The sequence below is a fragment of the Cherax quadricarinatus genome, chromosome 26 (genome assembly GCF_038502225.1).
Source record: "Cherax quadricarinatus isolate ZL_2023a chromosome 26, ASM3850222v1, whole genome shotgun sequence".
Lineage (NCBI taxonomy): Eukaryota > Metazoa > Arthropoda > Malacostraca > Decapoda > Parastacidae > Cherax > Cherax quadricarinatus.
The window spans coordinates 32022574-32045176 of record NC_091317.1 but is presented as its reverse complement, the minus strand read 5'-3'; the positions used below and the strand labels follow the sequence as shown (position 1 = coordinate 32045176).

At 40.8% G+C, this 22603-nt stretch overlaps 1 protein-coding gene across 2 annotated transcripts in view; it reads left to right on the top strand.

Annotated features, from left to right (window-relative positions):
* Nucleotides 1-2593: 2593 nt before the first annotated feature.
* Nucleotides 2594-22603, top strand: part of LOC128691733 (myosin-2 heavy chain) — a 34163-nt gene continuing 14153 nt past the window's right edge. Inside the window, exons 1-2 of one of the 2 annotated variants that reach the window (XM_070088891.1) lie at nt 2594-2613; nt 17892-18048. In XM_070088891.1, coding sequence (XP_069944992.1) covers nt 17920-18048 — 129 coding nt within the window. In that variant the 5' untranslated portion in view covers nt 2594-2613; nt 17892-17919. Of the gene's footprint in view, nt 2721-17891; nt 18049-22603 lie in introns of both variants that reach the window. The other variant, XM_053780635.2, reaches the window with a different exon arrangement.

The following is a 22603-nucleotide window of genomic DNA, read 5'->3' as shown; positions in this document are numbered from 1 at the left end:
ATTGATAGTAATAGTTACAGCAGTAGTAGTAGTGATAGTAATAGTTACAGTAGAAGTAGTGTTGATAGTAATAGTTACAGCAGTACTACTACTACTACTACTACTACTACTACTACTACTACCTCCACCTCTTCCTGCCTATATATAGCCGTCCTGCTCCACCTCTGTTAGTGTGACTTTGTCAATGGTCCAAGTCGGACCGAAACGTCGTCGTAAGCTTCTCTCTTTTATGTGCGGGTTATTTGTGTATCGTTCCAGTCACGGTATTGTGCCTTTTTGTTATTTTAGTTATTTATTTATTTATTGAGGTTCCTAAACCTGTATTCCCTGGAACGCAGGCGGGAGAGATACATGATTATATACACCTGGAAAATCCTAGAGGGACTAGTACCGAACTTGCACACGAAAATCACTCACTACGAAAGCAAAAGACTTGGCAGACGATGCAACATCCCCCCAATGAAAAGCAGGGGTGTCACTAACACGTTAAGAGACCATACAATAAGTGTCAGGGGCCCGAGACTGTTCAACTGCCTCCCAGCACACATAAGGGAGATTACCAACAGACCCCTGACAGTCTTCAAGCTGGCACTGGACAAGCACCTAAAGTCAGTTCCGGATCAGCCGGGCTGTGGCTCGTACGTTGGTTTGCGTGCAGCCAGCAGCAACAGCCTGGTTGATCAGGCTCTGATCCACCAGGAGGCCTGGTCACAGACCGGGCCGCGGGGGCGTTGACCCCCGGAACTCTCTCCAGGTAAACTCCAGGTAATAATAATAGTTACAGCAGTAGTAGTAGTGATAGTAATAGTTTCAGCAGTAGTAGTAGTGATAGTAATAGTTTCAGCAGTAGTAGTAGTGATAGTAATAGTTACAGAATTAGTAGTAGTGATAGTAATAGTTACAGCAGTAGTAGTAGTGATAGTAATAGTTACAGCAGTAGTAGTAGTAGTGATAGTAATAGTTACAGCAGTAGTAGTGATAGTAATAGTTACAGCACTAGTAGTAGTAGTGATAGTAATAGTTACAGCAGTAGTAGTAGTGATAGTAATAGTTACAGCAGTAGTAGTAGTAGTGATAGTAATAGTTACAGCAGTAGTAGTAGTGATAGTAATAGTTACAACAGTAGTAGTAGTAGTGATAGTAATAGTTTCAGCAGTAGTAGTAGTGATAGTAATAGTTACAGCAGTAGTAGTAGTGATAGTAATAGTTACAACAGTAGTAGTAGTAGTGATAGTAATAGTTACAGCAGTAGTAGTAGTGATAGTAATAGTTTCAGCAGTAGTAGTAGTAGTGATAGTAATAGTTTCAGCAGTAGTAGTAGTAGTGATAGTAATAGTTACAGCAGTAGTAGTAGTGATAGTAATAGTTACAACAGTAGTAGTAGTAGTGATAGTAATAGTTTCAGCAGTAGTAGTAGTGATAGTAATAGTTACAGCAGTAGTAGTAGTGATAGTAATAGTTACAACAGTAGTAGTAGTAGTGATAGTAATAGTTACAGCAGTAGTAGTAGTGATAGTAATAGTTTCAGCAGTAGTAGTAGTAGTGATAGTAATAGTTTCAGCAGTAGTAGTAGTAGTGATAGTAATAGTTACAACAGTAGTAGTAGTAGTGATAGTAATAGTTACAGCAGTAGTAGTAGTGATAGTAATAGTTACAACAGTAGTAGTAGTAGTGATAGTAATAGTTTCAGCAGTAGTAGTAGTAGTGATAGTAATAGTTACAACAGTAGTAGTAGTAGTGATAGTAATAGTTACAACAGTAGTAGTAGTAGTGATAGTAATAGTTTCAGCAGTAGTAGTAGTAGTGATAGTAATAGTTACAACAGTAGTAGTAGTAGTGATAGTAATAGTTACAACAGTAGTAGTAGTAGTGATAGTAATAGTTTCAGCAGTAGTAGTAGTAGTGATAGTAATAGTTACAACAGTAGTAGTAGTAGTGATAGTAATAGTTACAACAGTAGTAGTAGTAGTGATAGTAATAGTTACAGCAGTAGTAGTAGTAGTGATAGTAATAGTTACAGCAGTAGTAGTAGTGATAGTAATAGTTACAGCAGTAGTAGTAGTAGTGATAGTAATAGTTACAGCAGTAGTAGTAGTAATGGTAATAGTTACAACAGAAGTAGTAGTGATAGTAGTGATAGTAACTGCAGCAGAAATAGTAGTAGTGCTAGCAGCGACAATTATTATTAATGCAATTATTATTATTTACATAATCATTATTTATTATTATTATTATACTATTATTATTAGTTATTATTATTATTATTACAATTATTATTATCATTACAATTACTCATATTTATGGTTCTTATAAGAAGGAGTATAAATAAGAATGTGAAGTTGACAATAAACTCAGGTAGTACTTTAATTTGTGAGAGTGGCGGAGTTCTCTGCTTACAATTATCGTACGCACCTTATTTGTTTACGGTTTTGAACTAGGCGATGTTTTCCTCGACACACATTAAAGTAGCATCGAACTCTGAGTAAGAATAATCTTAACGTTGATAAAAAGGGGATCGTGATTAAGTTGAATCGATTCCTGGGAGCTAAGTGCAAGTGTGTTGCAGCTTTATGTCGTCTATTGTTTACAGCGGGTGGGCAGACGACCTGGGAGGTGAGGGGGAAGGCCGTTCTCCAGCCTCTGTCAGGAAATATAACTTCCGGCGCCTAATTTTACACCTGTTGAGAGGCCACCTTGTGGAAACGCTTATATTTATCAGTGTGAGTGAGGAGGAGGTGGTAGGGGTTGATTTTATTGCACCTGCGCCTTGCACAGGTGTTCGTTAATGGTGGGATTTAGGCACAATCTGGAATGTTGTGACTGGTGATTGAGGTTAGTGAAATATGTGAGTAAAATGAACGTAAGGGATCTTGTATCACTGTGTCTAGGCCAGTTGTAGATCATCCCCAGTGTTTTGTATGTAGATGGATGCTAGTATGTCGTTTTATTGGTCGTAATTTTTATAACAAACGTTGTTGCTTGTCCCTGGTAATGCTACAGCTGTAGATATAAACTGAAGCCATATTGGTCATATATTATAGGTATATAATATATGACCCCTTTATGGGTTTAGTGTTTTTTTGTGAATATACCACCAGACGAGCCTGGCCCATGGCCGGGCTCAGAGAGTAGATAAACTCTCGAAACTCTTCAAAGGTATATCTTCAAAGGTATACCTGTATACCAGGTATACTCCAGGTATATGATGTGTTTATGTAAGAATTATTTTAAGTACTTCTAGGAACATTTACAATAAAAAAAATTTTCCCCCTAAAAAAAAAAAAATAATAGAAATAATGGTGTAGAAGACTTAACTTTATTGGTATTGTTAAATCTGCAGAGTTAGCAACCCAGGACAACTTAACAATGCCAAGTGCTGGGACTTATTTCTACTAGGGGACTTTTAAGGCTCTTCTCCAGGATGTTGTCCACAATAAGTATCTATTTATTGACAGAAAGAGAGGAAGATGGTAGTTTTGTTTGAATTATTAATAACCCAGGATAACCAAATAAAGTATGTGTCCTCTAGGACTGTTGGTCTTATTTTAATTAGGGTCCTTTAATCCTCGCTTCTGGTGTGTGACCCATGCCAGTTGACTGACACTCAGGTACCTACTTACCGCTAGGTGAACAGGGGCAGCAAATTTAAAGAAAAATGCCGTACATTTCAACGTTGCCAGGAAACAATCCCTGGCCCCTCAGTGTGTGAACTGAGGAAGCTATCAACTTAACCATGAACCCCTTCTAGGGGAGCCTCTTGTGGCAAATAGGCTCTTGATCCAAGGAATTGAACCTCCTCCCTAGGATTCCCCTCAAGGGAGGTTCCTTGATGATAGTGAGGGGCTCTTGATTTAGGGAATTGGATTTGTGCTCCAGTTCCCTGAATTGAGACTGAATGCATTCCATCATCCCCCCTCCCCACAGGTACCATATAATCCCTATGAGTTTAGTGCTCTCCTATAATACATAATTTTTTTTATTACTATATCATTATTTACTACAAGTACATGTACATGGTATACAGGCCTAGCTGACATCAGTGACATACTACTATTTAGAAAGCCCCTTGTTGTGCTGAGCATTTCGGGCACATTAGGTCAGTGTCCCAGGATGCGACCCACACCAGTCGGCTAACACCCAGGTACCCATTTTACTGATGGGGAACATAGACAACATGTGGATAAAAACACCCAGTGTTTCTACTCTGGCTGGGAATCAAACCCAGGCCCTTGCAGTGTGAAGTGGGAGTGTTAGCCACCAGGCCACCAGAGCTCCCTAGAATTAAATTTTAATACTCCTTGATCCCCCCCCCCCCATCCTCATTTTGCCTCATTTGTCGGGATGTTTCCCATTTTGTGATATCCACCTTTTAAACATTGAAGAAGGATGACTGTCAGTCCTTCTCTGCTCTTGACTCCTTAGGTACTGCTGTGATGGTTCCACTGGTAGTATTGTGGTGGTTCCACTGGTAGTGCAGTGGTGGTTCCACTGGTAGTGCTGTGGTGGTTCCACTGGTAGTGCTGTGGTGGTTCCACTGGTAGTGCTGTGGTGGTTCCACTGGTAGTACTGTGGTGGTTCCACTGGTAGTACTGTGGTGGTTCCTCTGTTAGTGCTGTGATGGTTCCACTGGTAGTACTGTGGTGGCTCCACTGGTAGTGCTGTGGTGGTTCCACTGGTATTGCTGTGATGGTTCCAATGGTAGTGCTGTGGTGGTTCCACTTGTAGTGTTGTGATGGTTCCACTGGTAATGCTGTGGTGGTTCCTTAGGTAGTGCTGTGGTGGTTCCACTGGTAGTGCTGTGGTAGTTCCACTGGTAATGCTGTGGTGGTTCCACTTGTTGTGCTGTGGTGGTTCCACTTGTAGTGCTTTGATGGTGGCTCCACTGGTAGTGCTGTGGTGGTTCCACTGGTAGTACTCTCAGTAGTAATACCAGTTCCTAGTAACCAGTTACCAGTAACCAGTGTACCAGTAGATGACTCACTACCAACTGTCTGTGTGAATCACTGTTATTCATATTGCTGCTGACCATAGCAGGATTTCAAACACCCCTCACCCTGTAGGCACTGGTGGGTCAGTCGAAGATAGGGAGCAGAGAGAGGCAGGTTGGCTGTTGGTGCTTTCCCATACTTTCCGTTATATTATACGTACTACCAGCCTACGTGAGTATTCTTACCCCATCCACGTTATCGAAAACCCACATGACAGATGGTGACAGCGGTGTGGGCGTGGATTTAACCCTTTGACTGTCGCAACCCCCTATCCTGAGGTGTCTCCTGGTGTCGCAAAATTTAAAAAAAAAAAAATATTTTTTCTTATGAAATGATAGAGAATCTTTTCCCGATTGTAATGACACCAAAAAAACGAAATTTGATGGAAAGCTGACGGAATTATGCTCTCGCGAAGTTAGCGACCTCAGTGCTGTTTACAAATCGGCGATTTCGCCCACTTTGAGCCCTATTTTCAGCTAATTCCATTATTCCAGTCGCCCAAACTCATAGCTATTTCTTTAGAACTCTATTTTTTCTATCGATTGAGTACAAGAAACTGCCCATTTACCGATTTCAACTACCTAATAATGTGGTCAGAAATTTGCAATTTGGCCAATTTCACGAAAACTAAAAAATATGACAATTTCAAAATAAGGTCCAGAATGAACAATGCAGACATTCCTGGCTCTAAAATAACATTTTCTTTGCTCATCAGTCATGTCTCCAGGCCCCTCTAATATTACTCTTGCTTTCTATTTTGAATTTTTATTCAAACAAAAAATAGACTTACTATTATGCAGACTACTTCAATACTGTAATAATTGTATAAATAACATCAACCCATTCATGACTGCATATTAGAATGGCTAGTTGGACATTTATTGGACAATGGCATCATTTGTTTACTTTTGAACATTGGCAAAAATCAAACATTTCCCCAACTTTGAGCTCCATTTCTAGGTTCTTTTATAGTAAAATCAATCAAAATCACCTCTATTTCTATAATATGTTTTCCATTCTATCAAATGAGACCAAGAAAACGAGAATAGACCACAAAGTCGGCATTTTAATTTAAAAAACGGTCGGAGTTTTTTTTTTTCTCATTATGCACTGCGTGCTCCAGGATTTTTTTTATATGGTGCACACTGACCACACAGACCCATTCTCTCACATGTGGGCCTACCAGCTTTCTCCTGCTTGATTTGAAGCCGCTAGAATTTATGAGTATATATACGTCAAACACGGTACCTCGTAAGATGTATATATACGGCCGCGACAGTCAAAGGGTTAAGGGTATTTCAGACGTTAGAAGACTATTTGTGGGGCGCTGGCAGGTCAGAGGTGAACCGTCTCAGCCACCTCCAGCTAGAAGCTTACCCTCACTCACCACCCTGTGTCACTCTAGCCTGCAAGCCTGTTGCAGCCGCTTTTCAAGCTTCCTGGCTTAATTCGTGTGCTAATTGCTTCAATCTCCGAGGGGTTGACCCGGATTTTGCAATTAAGCCAGTCAATAAGCCAGACTGGAAGTGAACGCTAGTCAGCCTGCCTCAGCCTACCATCCAGCCTGTCTCCTGTCATCCACCTGCTCCTTCATGCTGTGTACATCGTTACACGTCTTCCAGTCAGCCATTCTCGTGGGTTAAGCCAGTCAGCCAACCCAGCTGAGAGAGAGAAGTAAGCCACACAAGTTCCTCTGAAGTATTGTTTCATATATCGCTTTGTGCTCCCAGTTGGACGCCAGTTGGATGCTGCTAAGAGTGATTTTCACCATTCCTGTGGCATAGAGTGGCTTAGTTAATTAAGCCACCTTCGTGAGTAGTGAGTGGCAGTGCGCGCCAGTGAGCAAGTGAGTCACGCTCTCTTCACCCACTCACCCACTCTTCACTCATCTACCTGTGGCTTTTTTCCACCCTTGTACCGGGTCCTAGTACTGTTTTGGCTCGCATAATTGGTCAAGAGATTGTAGCTGAGCGCCAACGATAAAGCCAGTTATGTGAGCTCACCTAGAAAGCGCATTTCTACGAGAACAGTGTGAGTGTAGGAGGCGTCATCACCCGCACAGGACAACCTTCTCCTCATCACTCATCACTCCGTCTACTACTCCAGACTTCAGTGATAATTTTCTGTTTAGAGACATTTTCCTTGCATTTAAAGACATTTGCATGTGTGAGACATTTATAGTGAATTTCTTGTGTACTCTAAGCCTTGTGTTTTCAGTGTAGACTCAGTGTTTCTTTGACTCATTATTTTTGCAATATTTTTCAGTGATTCACACAGACGGTTGGTAGTGAGTCATCTACTGGTACACTGGTTACTGGTAACTGGTTACTAGGAACTGGTACTACTACTGAGAACGGTGGGATTGAACTCTTGGATAGTCAAGGTCCATCTGGCTAACCTTCCAGTAGGTTGTTTGTTCTGGTATAAGGGTATCAGTGGAGCATGGTCTGTCAAGACATGAACAGAGTACTGATAAATAATGTCTCGGAAGTGCTTTAAAGACCATACTATTGCTAAAGCTTCTTGCTCAGTTACTGTATAATTACGTTCAGCCTTCGTAAGGACTCGGCTAGCAAATGCAACTGCGTTGTACTTGCCATCAGTCTTCTGAGCTAGTACGGCACCTATGCCAATAGAACTAGCATCAGTTGTCAGATAGAAGGGCTTAGAAAAATCTGGAAATTTCAAAATTGGAGCAGATGTTAGCTTTTCTTTTAGAGTTTGGAATGCTCTTTCTTGACGGAAGGTTCAAACAAAAGGAGCATCTTTCTTAAGCAACTCAGTTAGAGGAGCAGCTATGGAAGAAAAATTGGCAATGAAAGATAACTCAGTTAGAGGAGCAGCTATGGAAGAAAAATTGGCAATGAAAGATCTATAAAAACCTGCTAAGCCCACAAAGGATCTTACGGCATCAGCAGTTTTGGGAGTTGGAAAATTTAGTACTGCAGTTACTTTACTTTGGTCAGTCGTAACCCCTCTAGGAGTGACTACGTGACCAAGAAACTTGATTTCTGATGTGAAAAATTGACATTTAGACAGTTTGATCTTTAAATTGGCTTCTTCAAGCTTACCAAATACTACATCAAGTCTTTTCAAGTGTGTATCCATGTCTTTAGACATGACGATTACGTCATCTAAGTACACCATAAGTACATTACCTATGAGACCTCTAAAGATATTAGTCATGAGCCTTGAGAACGTGATAGGGGAGGATCGTAATCCAAACGCCATACAGAGGAAGTGATAATGACCTGTAGGAATGGAGAATGCAGTTAGCTCTTGGCTGTCCTCGTGAAGAGGGACTTGCCAAAACCCTTGTAACAAGTCCAGGGTTGAAAAGACTTTATCTCCGATGTTACGTAAAAGATCACCCAGTACAGGGAGTGGGAAGCGATCTGGAATAGTTTTCGCATTTAACTTCCTAAAGTCAATCACTGGGCGCCAAGTACCATCCTTCTTAGGTACTAGGATCAAGGGTGCATTCCAAGGTGAATTGCTAGGTGCAATAACTCCATCATTAAGCATTTGATTGATCAATTCTTCTGCGACAGCAACTTGTGAATGAGGCATTCTGTACGCAGGTATATAGATAGGTCTAGTACCAGGTTCAAGTGGAATACGATGGGACTATAGTTCGTTGTGCCCATCTTCTCACCTGGTAAGGCAATGGCTTTATGACGTTTGTTCAACAGAGTCAAAAAACGCTTGACTTCATCTGGGAAGTCAGTGGGAGCTAAGTCTTTCTCCTCAACTGGTGGAACAGATTGATCCGGTGAAGTGGATGAGGTCTCCCCGGTAGAAATAGCACTGACCCACTGGTCAAGTGACAATTCATTCTCTACCTGAACAGGGTAAGGATAGTGAACAAGGTCAACAAGATTGGTATTTGCTCTGAGACGAACACTGTGACCAGAAGTGTTAGCTAGGAAGAAATGGATCTTACTATCTCTTACAACATGTAAGGATGATTCAACAAATAGACCTTTTACTTTGCAAGAATCACTGTCAACTAGGACGTTATCACCATCTGGAACACTAGGAACAACAACAGACACTCTAGTGAGGGCACTAGCTGCGACAGAAACGTCTTTCTGCAGACGGCATGTGACATCAACAAGAGATGGCATTACTAATTGCAGGTAATCGTTTTCCAACAAGGCGTCCCCTGTGGAGAAACTACTACTTGAACTAGCAGACATTGCAGGGATAGGCTCAGCACTCAAGGTAGTCAGAGCGTCCTCGGATACTTGAGGTAACTGGACACTATCTTGCAAGTCTGAAGTTGCAGGAACACAGACAGGAGTGACAGGATCACCAGTGCCTGACCGCTTGGGTACGCTACTGGAAAATGCACTGGCCTGTAAGGACTTAATTCGAATGTCGTACTCTGCGGCAGTATGGCAGATCTCGGATCCAAGCTGGTAACCCCAAAATGGTACGATCAAGTCATCAATTTGGGCATGCCATCGATAAGGGTCAAGCACAATGCGCAAGTCTCGCATGGAAGCAAATCCCAGTAGAAGGTCATCAGGGAAAGTAATCTGGTCGACAACAAGGAAGGAAGCAGTGAAGTCTCTACCTTGGATAGAAAAAGTGAGGGAAGTCCGACCTCGGACACGCAGGTGAGAACCAGCTACTCCACTAAGGGAGGACACATGAGTCGGTTCTACGAGAAGGACATGCCGTAACTGCTTATCCCTAAACAAACTAGACTTGATAATATTGACTTGCGCACCAGAGTCCATGAACAAATGAACGGGCTCATTATGAACAGATGCTTGCACTATAGGGCCTATGGTTGCATTGGAAGTTATGTGCAAACAAAAAGGTGGATTGTCGTCAGAAAAGATTTGTTCCACTTCATCCCCAAAATCATCTACGTCAGAGACGTGTGAAGCAACATCATCAGCAGGATTGTCATTTTCGAGACTGCTTAAGGCTTCAAAGGAATTGTGAACGGGGATGGTGTACTCATTATCACCTACTGTCACCATGGGACGGTTTGACTGGGGCTCTCGAATTCCCCTGAATTGGAAGAATGAGCCTGGTTCTGGTTAGTTTGAGAACCACGACGTCTGTTTCCTCTACAGGTTCTGCGGTTGGAACGGCCACGGAAAGACCTAGAGTACTGAAGGTTGTAGAGAGCATTGCACTCAGATGTGTCATGTCCATGTATTCTATGATAAGTACAGCAGGGAAGATCTGACTGGTACTCATCATCAGTACGACGACTCTTAGGGTAACTATCAGGACAATTAATTGCAATATGGCCACGGAACCCACAGTTGTAACAAGTCCGCTGACTATGGTTACTGATTGTACTATGAATACTACGAGGTTTATAATGACTCTGTACACTGGTCCTTGGTGATCGCTGAGATGGTTGACGACCACGATTTGTCGCTGTGGCGCAAACAAGAGGTGGTGCAAACTGAGGCATAGGTGTGAAATTACTTTTGATACAGGGGAAAGTACCCTGGGGGCATAAGGAACGTACATGATTTAGGGCTGTAAGTGGTTCCATCGTTACAGTTGGAGGATGAGCCTCATAAGCACACACGGAAGCAGGCGGCATTAGTTCTTTGATTGCTCCAAAATCTGCTATTTTAGCAAACGATGCTGTGGATGGTTTATCCTCGTCAGGGACAAAAGCTGAGGACTGGACAGCATTGATAAATGATGATAAAAGTTTGTCTAATCTAACAGCAAATGCACTCAACGATTCAGTAGTCATGGGTGTAGCATTCACGAGTTCCCTAAGAACGACATATGGATCAGCTGTTTTTACTGGTACGAGGAAAGAACGAATCAGTTCCTCATATTGTGACCACTTAGTAAGATTCCTGAAGTCTCGCATTTCAAGGAGATCAACAATGTGAACAGCAGCAGGGGACCGATGAAGAGCTTCTTTCGCAAGTCTGATAAGACTTTCCTCTAAAGGAGGACCGTCAACTAGAGCATTAACACGAGAACGAATGGCAGTAAACCATGCTTCAAGACTATGTACATGGCCATTGAATAAAGGTAACGCTTCAAGGGAATCACGAGTAAAACTATAGTGTCTCAGTGTTATCGCTCATCTCATATTTTTTTGTGTTTTTTTTTATGCTACTCTCTGTCTGTAGTATTATTCTGTGGTGTACCAGTCAGTCACTCCGTGTGAAGTAATTCAGTTTTTTTTATTATCTTGTGTTCTCACTGATAGTGCTGTGGTGGTTCCACTGGTAGTGTTGTGGTGGTTCCACTGGTAGTGCTGTGGTGGTTCCACTTGTAGTGCTGTGATAGTTCCACTGGTAGTGCTGTGGTGGTTCCACTTGTAGTGCTGGCTGTGATGGTTCCACTGGTAGTATTGTGGTGGTCCCACTGGTAGTGCTGTGATGGTTCCACTGGTATTGCTGTGATGGTTCCACTGGTAGTACTATGGTGGTTCCACTGGTAGTGCTGTGGTGGTCCCACTGGTAATGCTGTGGTGGTTCCTTAGGTAGTGCTGTGGTGGCTCCACTGGTAGTGCTGTGGTGGTTCCACTGGTAGTGCTGTGGTGGTTCCAGTTGTAATGCTGTGATGGTTCCACTGGTAGTGCTGTGGTGGTTCCAGTTGTAGTGCTGTGATGGTTCCACTGGTAGTGCTGTGGTGGTTTCACTGGTGCTGTGGTGGTTCCACTGGTGGTGCTGTGATGGTTCCCCTGGTAGTGCTGTGGTGGTTCCACTGGTATTACTGTGGTGGTTCCACTGGTAGTGTTGTGGTGGTTCCACTGTTAGTGCTTTGGTGGTTCCTTAAGTAGTGCTATGGTGGTTCCACTGGTAGTGCTGTGGTGGTTCCACTGGTAGTGCTGTGGTGGTTCCACTGATAGTGCTGTGGTGGTTCCACTGGTAGTGCTGTGGTGGTTCCACTGGTAGTGCTGTGGTGGTTCCACTGGTAGTGCTGTGGTAGTTCCTTAGGTAGTGCTGTAGTGGTTTCACTGGAAATGCTGTGGTGGTTCCACTGGTATTGCTGTGGTGGTTCCACTGGCAGTGTTGTAGTGGTTCCACTGGCAGTGTTGTAGTGGTTCCACTGGTAGTGCTGTAGTGGTTCCACTGGCAGTGCTGTAGTGGTTCCACTGGCAGTGCTGTAGTGGTTCCACTGGCAGTGCTGTAGTGGTTCCACTGGCAGTGCTGTAGTGGTTCCACTGGCAGTGCTGTGGTGGTTCCACTGGCAGTGCTGTAGTGGTTCCACTGACAGTGCTGTAGTGGTTCCACTGACAGTGCTGTAGTGGTTCCACTGGCAGTGCTGTAGTGGTTCCACTGGCAGTGCTGTAGTGGTTCCACTGACAGTGCTGTAGTGGTTCCACTGGCAGTGCTGTAGTGGTTCCACTGGCAGTGCTGTAGTGGTTCCACTGGCAGTGCTGTGGTGGTTCCACTGGTAGTGCTGTGGCAGTTCTGTAGTGGTTCCACTGGCAGTGCTGTAGTGGTTCCACTGACAGTGCTGTAGTGGTTCCACTGGTAGTGCTGTGGTGGTTGCATTGGTAGTGTTGTGGTTGCATTGGTAGTGTTGTGGTGGTTGCGTTGGTAGTGCTGTGGTGGTTGCGTTGGTAGTGCTGTGGTGGTTGCGTTGGTAGTGCTGTGGTGGTTGAACTGGTAGTGCTGTGGTGGTTCCACAGGTAGTTCTGTGGTGGTTCCACTGGTAGTGCTTTGGTGGTTCCACTGGTAGTGCTGTGGTAGTTCCACTGGTAGTGCTGTAGTGGTTTCACTGGAAATGCTGTGGCGGTTTTGCTGGTAGTGCTGTGGCAGTTCCACTGGCAGTGCTATACTGGTTCCACTGGCAGTGCTGTAGTGGTTTCACTGGAAATGCTGTGGTGGTTTCACTGGTAGTGCTGTGGCAGTTTTGCTGGTAGTGCTGTGGTGGTTCCACTGGTAGTGCTGTGGCAGTTCCACTGGCAGTGCTATACTGGTTCCACTGGCAGTGCTGTAGTGGTTCCACTGGAAGTGCTGTGGTGGTTGCATTGGTAGTGCTGTCATGGTTACATTGGTTGTGCTGTGGTGGCTCCACTGGTAGTGCTGTGGTGGTTCCACTGGTGCTGTGGTGGTTCCACTGGTAGTGCTGTGGTGGTTGCATTGGTAGTGCTGTGGTGGTTCCACTGGTAGTGCTGTGGTGGTTCCACTGGTAGTGCTGTGGTGGTTCCACTGGTAGTGCTGTGGTGGTTCCACTGGTAGTGCTGTGGTGGTTACATCACTCCACCCAGTGGAAATGGGATTTTAGGCCACATTGGGTGACCAGCTAGCAGGACCTCTGATGGTGAAAGTATTGCTGGAGGTGGCCTATGGATGCAGGAGTGGCAGCAGAAGGTGTATAGCTCCTGCTTTTCAGTTTGGTTTATGCACCACCTCTATTAGCTGAGAGACAAATGCGTAGTTTATACTCTTGTCTAAGCAGGCAGTTTTTCTGGGCATTGCTCAGTCAGTTTTGGAGGTGCTGTCCTGGTATATGTCACCAGGTTTGGTAAGAAATGGTGTATAGCAAATAATAGTAGTCACAGATGATGTGACTAGTTCATGATGGTTGTGTAGTTTCTTTTTGTTTATTCTTGGAGCATAACTCCATTTCTTTTTGTTTTTACTTAATGATGAATGAGACATTACCTTTTCTTTCGCATCATCTGTGACTACAACTCTACTGGCCCTTGAACAGCTACGGCTCCTCCTCAGAACTCGGAATCACATTGGAGCAACCACTTGTTACTCGAACTCAGTACCAGCACCTACCTATCCATTGTGGTACCTTTGGCCCCTACTTTCCATTGATTATGAAGTCAGCTTTCACTGTGATGCAGCAATGATTCATGGATCATCCACATGCCAATGGATAGAGTGACTCCAGTCTATCTGCCAAGAGACAGTTCTAGACAAGCAACGATGGTGACATAGCATTCACCTTGATCATATACAAACTAAGAAACACACCATCTGGAAATCTCTCCCATTAACAGAAGTATTCCAAAAATGACACAGGAAAAAAAAAATCTACTGCAAGACAACCTTCTTTAATGGACCCCGGGTTTAACAGATTTTGGATTTAAGAGACAAAATCTGTAGTCTGATAACATCCAGAAACAGTGGACAGAATTGGTTAAATCCAGAATTATCTGTTATATTGTTGTAGTCCTTCTTTGTATTCTTCTTTGTGTTCTCTTCCTCTCTCCTCCACTGGTTAGATTGATTTCGATACAGCCACCTGGAAAAATATTGAAGAGCACCAGAAAAGTGTCTAATGATGGCTAATAGATCAGTGTTGATATTAAATCTACTATTCTTGTCAAATCTCAATGAAACAAGTGTGAGCCAATGATGCATGCATAACATGAATATGCATAAATATATCGATGAATTAAAAGGTTAAAAGACCTTTTAATTGTGTCTAACATACTAGTACACAGTGATGACTGTGGTGTGCTAGTTGGCACAATATTTCATGCCATCAAATATACCATCTGTCAGCATTTTTTTTATCTCAGCTCAACTGTTTGGATTTCCAATAACCTCTTCGTGCCTTTGAAAAAAATCTAGGACCAGGTGGGTTCACTCAGTGCATTATGGAGTAACACTGCTTAACTAGCATTAGTAAAGAGTGAAACCAGGACCTGTTGTTCCTCCACCAGCTTCCCTACCAACAAACAGGGTGTGGAACTGCCAGGAAGATGCCTTAATTATTCCAGATTTATTGCAGCTTCATGATACTAGCAATGGAATTGAGGCAATAAGCACACTATGCTGATTTAACCTGGGATAACCCAATAAAGTCAAACACTGTGACTTATTTCCATGAGTATTACTTTGTGAAGCAATTGTAACAGCATAAGATGTCCTTGTAAATATAAGTTTTACAGTGGTATTGAAGGCACATTGGTTTCATGGACACACAGAAATTACGTTATATTTACATAACCCAGGGTACTTCCTCAAACCTAAACACAGTATATATAACAAAAATAATTAACCTAGGATAACCCACTGTTGTCAAACATTGTCTCATTTCCTTGAAACTATTGTAATATCACTGGTATTCCTTGTACATATTGTTAGAAGACCAGAGCAGTAAAAAATAGAAAAAAAAAATATTTGCTATGCAAAAATATGGCTTGTTCATGATTTTTTGCACTCTATAGTGTATATTCTGTGTGGAAATTAAAACTGTATCAGGGTATACAACAAATTCTAACCATACAATAGAGCAAAAAGTAATGTGAAGGATCTGGGAGCGATAATGTCAGAGGATCGTGCCTTCAAAGACTACAGCATCTGCTAGAAAAATGATAGGATGGATAACGAGAACCTTCAAAACTAGGGATGCCAAGCACATGGTGATTCTCTTCAAATTGCTTGTTCTCTCTAGGCTGGATTATTGCTGTACACTAACTACCCCCTTCAAGGCAGGCAAAATTGTTGACCTGGAGAGTGCACAAAGAACTTACAGGGCAAACATAAGTACAATAAGGCACCTGAATTACAGGGTACTGTTGAAGTCCCTTGATTTGTATTCCCTGAAATACAGGCAAGAGAGATACTTGATAATATACACTCGAAAAATCCTAGAGGGATTAGTACCAAACTTGCACACAAAAATCACTCCCTATGAAAGCAAAAGACTCGTCAGAAGATGCAACATTCCCTCATTGAAAAGCAGGGATGCCACGAGTACACTGAAAGACAGCACAATAAGTGTCAGGGGCCCAAGACTATTCAACTGCCTCCCAGCATACATAAGGGGGGATTACCAATAGACCCCTGGCTGTCTTCAAGAAGGCGCTGGACAAACACCTATAGTCAGTACCTGACCAGCCTGGCTGTGGTTTGTACGTCAGTTTGCGTGCAACCAGCAGCAACAGCCTGGTTGATCAGACCCTGATTCCACCATGAGGCCTGGTCTCAGACTGGGCCACGAGGGCATTGAGCCCCTAAATCCTTTCCAGGTATACTTCAGGTGTGGAGCAATATTGGGCTGTGTGTTTTCCCTGCTTAAAGTACTAAAACACCTTGAATTACAGTACGTCTGATATCATAAGAAACTAGTGTTAAATTTAAATCCAATAAAAACTGGAAACAATCATAATCTGGTGTCAGATTGTAAAACTTGAACCCTTTCACTGTCGGTGCCGTAATATTGCGGCTTGCAAGCCAGTGTTGGTGCCGTAATGTTATGCCAAAATTCTAGCAGCTCCCAGTGTTGCAGAAGAAAGCTGTTAGGCCTACATATGAGAGAATGGGTCTGAGTGGTCAGTGTGTGCAGTTTTAAAAAATCCTGCAGCACACAGTGCATAATGAAAAAAAAAAAAACAACTGTTTTTTTGGTTTAAAACACCTACTTTGTGGTGTATTTTTGTATGACGTTTATGGTTGTATTTTCATTTTCTTGATCTCATTTGATAGAATGGAAGACATATTACAGAAATAGAGGTGATTTTGAATGGTTTATGGACTGAAATTACCTTGAAATTGAGCTCAAATTAGCGGAAATATTCGATTTTTGCCGATGTTCAAGAGTAAACAGATGACGTCACGCATCCAATACACGTCAACTGGTGGGCCTAATACACCTACCATCCGACTTACGACCGAGTTCGGTTCAGAGAAACCGGTCGTAAGCCGAAATGGTCGTAAGTCGAACTTTACTACTGAATATCAACAAAACATTTTTGTAATGACTTTATTTTATTGTTTTATTTTGGTATGTCATGTTTTACTTTACTTTTTATGTTGTTAGTACTGTATTTTATACTGTAAGGTTTAGGATAAACACTGTGTACAACACAAATAGTTGTTTATTTCCCAGAAATTTGGCATAAAAAACACGGTCGTAAGTCGAGTGGTCGTAAGTCGGATGGTAGGTGTATGCTTTCACAAATGCACTGATCTTATTTATACCATTTTTACAATAATGCTGTAGTCTGCATAACAGTAAATCTTTTATGATTTGTGTGCATAAAAATTCAAAATGGAAAGCAAGCATAATAATAGAGGGGCCTGGAGACATGACTAATGAACAGAGAAAATGGTATTTTAGTGCCAAGAATGTTTGTGTTGTTAATTCTGGACTCCATTTTGTGTATGAAATTGGCCAAATTACCAAGTTCTGATTACGTACTTTATTGGGTAGTTGAAATCGGTAAATGGGTGCTTTCTTGTACTCAGTCGATAGAACAAATGTAGTTCTAGCGAAATAGATGTGAGTTTGGTTGACTGGAACAATGGAATTGGCTGAAAAAAGGACTCGCAGTGAGCAAAATCGGCGATGCGTAAATATCACTGAGACCGGTAACTTCATAAGAGCGTAATTCCATAAGTTTTCCATCAAATTTCATACTTTTGGTGTCATTACTGTCATGAAAAGATCCTCTATCATTTCATAAGAAATTTTTTTTTTTTAAATTCTTCGACACTGTGAACAAGTTTGTGAGCCAGGGTCTCAACAGTGAAAGGGTTAAATTAGCTGGCACATTTATGCAGTTGTTGCTGATGAGTGATTATTTTTTCTCCATCTTGAACACACTATAAAATCTTTAGATTTTATAAGATTTCATTCATTTTAGTCTTTTGAATTTATAAAGTTGTTCTTTCAATCTGTGAGTGCTTTTTTTTTCACAATCTTGCTGCTCATAGGATTTTTTTAATTTCTGTGCATTTCAAATTCAAATTTTTATTATGAGCCATACAAAGAGGTTACAGTAGTTTTACATTCCAATTGATTGTATATTTATTTTGATCTTATTATAGCACAGATAATAATGGGGTTCTAACTTGTCTTCTTCAGTTAATTTTCCTCAAGTGGGTGAGAAAGGCTGTGTCAAGCGAGAGCACAGTTTTAGTGGTTTGCAGTCAGCACAAGCTCATACCTATGTTTGGTTGATTAACTTGGTAATTTGTTATTTTTCAGTGTATCAGTATGACGGATATAAACAAAAATGGTGGACAGCGTGTCTGCTGAGACCAGAATAAAAGAGTTATTAGAAGAGTCTCGTAACTGTACATATCCAGAAGATGCGAGAGGCATCAAGCAACGTTATAAAGATACAGCCTTACTCTTGTTCAAGGTTAGTTTGTATTACTGCTCAAATCGTATACCAGAACAAGAGAAATTTTCACAGTACCCGTACTAGGAAATAATATGATATTTCTGAAATGCATTGCAATGAGTACAGTACAACTGTGAAACCCAAAGTAGATGCAGAACAGCATTTTTGGCAGAATATTAATGTATAGTTTACTCAGTTGGTAGAGTGGTCATGTCCAGGACCTGTCTGTTTTCATTGTTGGTCCTGCCTGCCTCAGTTTGTTATTCCCTATATACACTCATAGTCTTCATTCATCATTTAGTCTCAAAATTTTCCTTTGGCACTACTCAGAATAAAAATTTAACACAAGATTTCATTCAGAATATTTTTTTTTTCAACATGTCAGCCATCTCCCTCTGAGGCAAGGTAACCCAAAAAAGAAAGAAACTCTCTCACCATCATTCAACACTTTCACCATCATTCGCACATAATCACTGTTCATTGTAATTCGCATGCCTAGATCCCTTCTTTCATTCAAGTTTTTCCTCTGAACATATTTATAAACCAGTTTAAAGTGCTATTTGCAGAGTGTTAAAAATCAAGCCAAGTGCCATTTTTCAGTTCATTTGGCACATGGCACTCATAATGAAAACTAACTGTAGGATTTCATTCAAATAGTTTCATTTGATTACCTATGCACAAATCTCTCTTGTGGTTGAGTTGTTCTTTTGTGTGTCAACAGAAGCCAGTTCAGAGTGATATTTAAAGAGAAACTGTCAAAAAATTAAGTGAGCATATAATAGCATCTCATTACTACATTACATTTCTTAACACTTCGAGGGTTGGTCACGTACAAGTACGTCATTGCAGCCAGGGTCGGTCACGTACTTGTATGCCTAAATTCTAGCGCCTTCAAATCTGGTAGAAGAAAGCTGGCAGGCCTACATATGAAAGAATGGGTCTGTGTGGTCAGTGTGCACAGTATAAAAAAATCCTGAAGCACGCTGTGCATAATGAGAAAAAAAAGAACTTCGACTGTGTTTTTGGTTTAAAACAGCGACTTTCTAGTGAATTTTCGTTTGGTATTTATGGTCGTATTCTCGTTTCCTTGGCCTCATTTGATGGAATGGAAGATATATTACAGAATTAGAGATGATTTTGATTGGTTTCACGATGACAAGTACCTTGAAATTGAGCTCAAAATAGCTAAAATTATCGATTTTTGCCGATATTCAAGAGTAAACAAATCAAGCCGCGCATCCAATACACGTCAACTGGTGACTCAGATATTCTTTCATAAGTGCTCTGATATCATTTATACTGTTTTTACAATGATGCAGTAGTATACATAACCGAAAACTTTCTATTTTCTGTGAGAATAAAAATTCAAAATGGAAAGCAAAAGTAATGTAAAAGGGGCCTAGAAACGTGACTAATGAACAGATAAAATGTTATTTTAATGCCATGAATGTCTGTCTTGTTTATTTTGAACCCTATTTTGAAATTGGCATCTTTTGAAATTTGTGTGAAATTGCCCAAATTGCCAATTTCCAACCACTTTATTGGGTAGTTGAAATCAGTAAATGGGCGGATTCTTGTACTCAATCGATAGAACAAATGGAGTTCTAGGGAAATAGCTATGATTTTAGTCAACTGCAACAATGGAATTGGCCAAAAATAGCACCCAAAGTGGGTGAAATTGCCAACTTTGAGACTGCTAAGTTCGCAAGAGCATAATTCCATAAGTTTTTCATCAAATTTCATACTTTTGGTGTCATTATGATCGGAAAAAGATTCTCTATCATTTCATAAGAAAAAAATAATTTTTTTTTTTTTTCGAAAATTTTTCAACCCTGAGAACGAGTTTGGGAGAGGGCCTCTCGACCCTCAAAGGGCTAATGTTAACCACGTAATTGTATGGTCATATCTTTGATATATGTACCTTTGATGAGTTTCGAGACTCTTATACAAAAAATATTGGAGTTCGGTCCAGAAACTACTATTCAGCACTATGTTACAGTTTATTCTTTATGTATCTTATAGTGTTATCCAGGCAGTGGACTAAATGCTACATGAAACATTTGTCCATGTCTGGTAACCTTCTGGTGCAGCTGACCTAGTATGCTGTGTTGGGCACCTTGATTCAGTAGATTTTTTGTTAAAACAGACACTACCTCCAACAGTATTAGTCCATTGTATCGAGGTTTCACCACACAGCAATACCAGAGTTAAGTAAAAAAAAAAATAGGAAGAAAAATTAAGTGATAAGTTTATTTTTTTTTTATTTTTTTTTTTTTTAACACTAGCTGTCTTCCACCGAGGCAGGGTGACCCAAAAAAGAAACACTTTCATCATCAATCACACTGTCACTGTCCTTCCAGAGGCACGTAAATACAACAGTTCAGATGTCCCTCCAAACAGAAAAAATATCCCCACCCCTCAGAGTGCAGGCATTGTATTTATCACCTCAGGGCTCAAGTCCGACTAATCGGTTTCCTTGAATACCTTCTGAAAATGTTACCATGGTCACACTACAACAGCTCATCAAGTCCCAAAAACCATGCTCACACATGCCTGCTGTATGTCCAAGCCCCTTGTATACAAAACCACCTTTACCTCCTCCCTCTATCCCTTCCTAAGACAGGCCATACCCTGCCTTCCTCCACTATAGATTTATACACCCTCCAAGTCATCCTATTTTGCTCCATCCTCTCTAAATGACTAAATCACCTTAGCAACCCCTCCTCAGCCATTTGAATAATATTTTTAGTAACTCCACACCTAATTTCCAAACTACAAATTTTCTGCATAATATTTACACAACACATTGCCCACAGACATGACATATTCACTGCCTCCAACTTCCTCCTTACTGTAACATTCACAACCCAAGCTTCACACCCATATAAAAGTGTTGGTACCACTATACTCTTATACATTCCCCTCTTTGCCTCCATGGATAACATTCTTTGTCTCCACAGATACCTCAGTGCACCACTCACCTTTTTTCCCTTCATCAATTCTGTGGTTCATGTCATCTTTCTTATCCCCTGCTGTCAACAGGTCCACTCCCAAATATCTGAACACATTTGCTTCCTCCATACTCCCTCCAGTTTGATATCCAGTCTTTTATTACCTAACCCATTTGTTACCCTCATCATTTTGCTCTTATCAGTGTTCACTTTTAATTTACTTCCTCTATAGAATAATGTATAAAAGTAATTTTTCTGATAGGAAATTAAAAACTTTAGTCCCTTTTTTACATAGTTTCCACAGAGATTCAGATGTGTGTTGAATATCATATAGGTAATTTATCTTGTGTGATGCTCATGAGTTCTGTTGCAGCTCTCTAGGAAGAGACTTACTGGTAAGTCTGGATTTAGCACACTTAAAGTTCAAGGTCCTGAACAGTAGAATGTATGGATGGCTTGTATGTTTTAGTATGTTTAAAACTTTGAATAGAGGTGGTGTATGTTTAATGCTAGAGTTTGTTATTGTTCTTTTGGTTGACTCCTGCTGTCAGATAATTGGTTTAAAGTACAGTATTTTACAATTATTGATTCCCTATGTACAGATACTACCTGTGGTACTGATAGATAAATGTGTAGTATTGGGTAAGAAAGTGTAACATAGAGTAAGCACCTTCAAGTTAGGTGCCTCAATGCCACTTAAGGGCTCTTGATTCAAAGAATTGGAATTGCCCTCTTTCTTTGGATCTAATCTGATTGCTTTCCATTTCCCTGGCACTGTATGACTTGTATAGGTTGAGCACTTCCCCATTAATGTAATAATAATTATAAGGAAAGCAGTCTAGAGCAAGGTAGTGAATCTTTGTAAACATACCTGCAGGTTTTTATATTCTTTTGCAACATGTTTGATGTGAGTACTTGTACTTCAGTTTGTTGTTCAGATGTATGCCTTGAAATTTGCCATTTTTTTGCTTTCTATTTATATGACATTTATTTTAGTGTTTATTTGGTCATTGCTAAACAGCATATTCTTGGTAATGTGTATTTTCAGTAATCATTTATTATGCTGTTTAAAGTAATAATGTTTGAATTTAATAAGACATCAGTAGTATCATTGCAAATAATGTTGGCCTGAGTTGTTGGGTGGCACTTCTTAGGTCATTGATTTATAAGAGAGGAAGAGGAGAAGACTTAGAATGCTACTCTAGGGGAGGCCTGGGTTTGTTGGTAGAGTAGAGTGATTTATGATTAAGTGTTGATGCTTGTCACTTGAGTAAGATTGTATGAAATAGCTTGAGTGATCTCTATTGCTTTAGTTTATGAAGAATGTTTATGGTCTGCATTATCAAAGTACTTTCCTAGGGCACTAAATAATCCAGCTGTATATTTGTTCTTATCAGGTGCTGATTACTATGCTGTCTAAAAATTTTATTACAATGTCATTTGTATTTTTTTTTGGGTCTGAATTCATATTGTCAAATTAAATAGTTAAGTACGAGTATATACATGTATGCATTATTTAATATTTCTGACGTTAGAGTAGATTTGAAACTGAGTTAAAATTATTTTGTCAGAGTGATCTCTGACAAAATAATTTTATGCATAATTAATCCTGCAGCATTTTT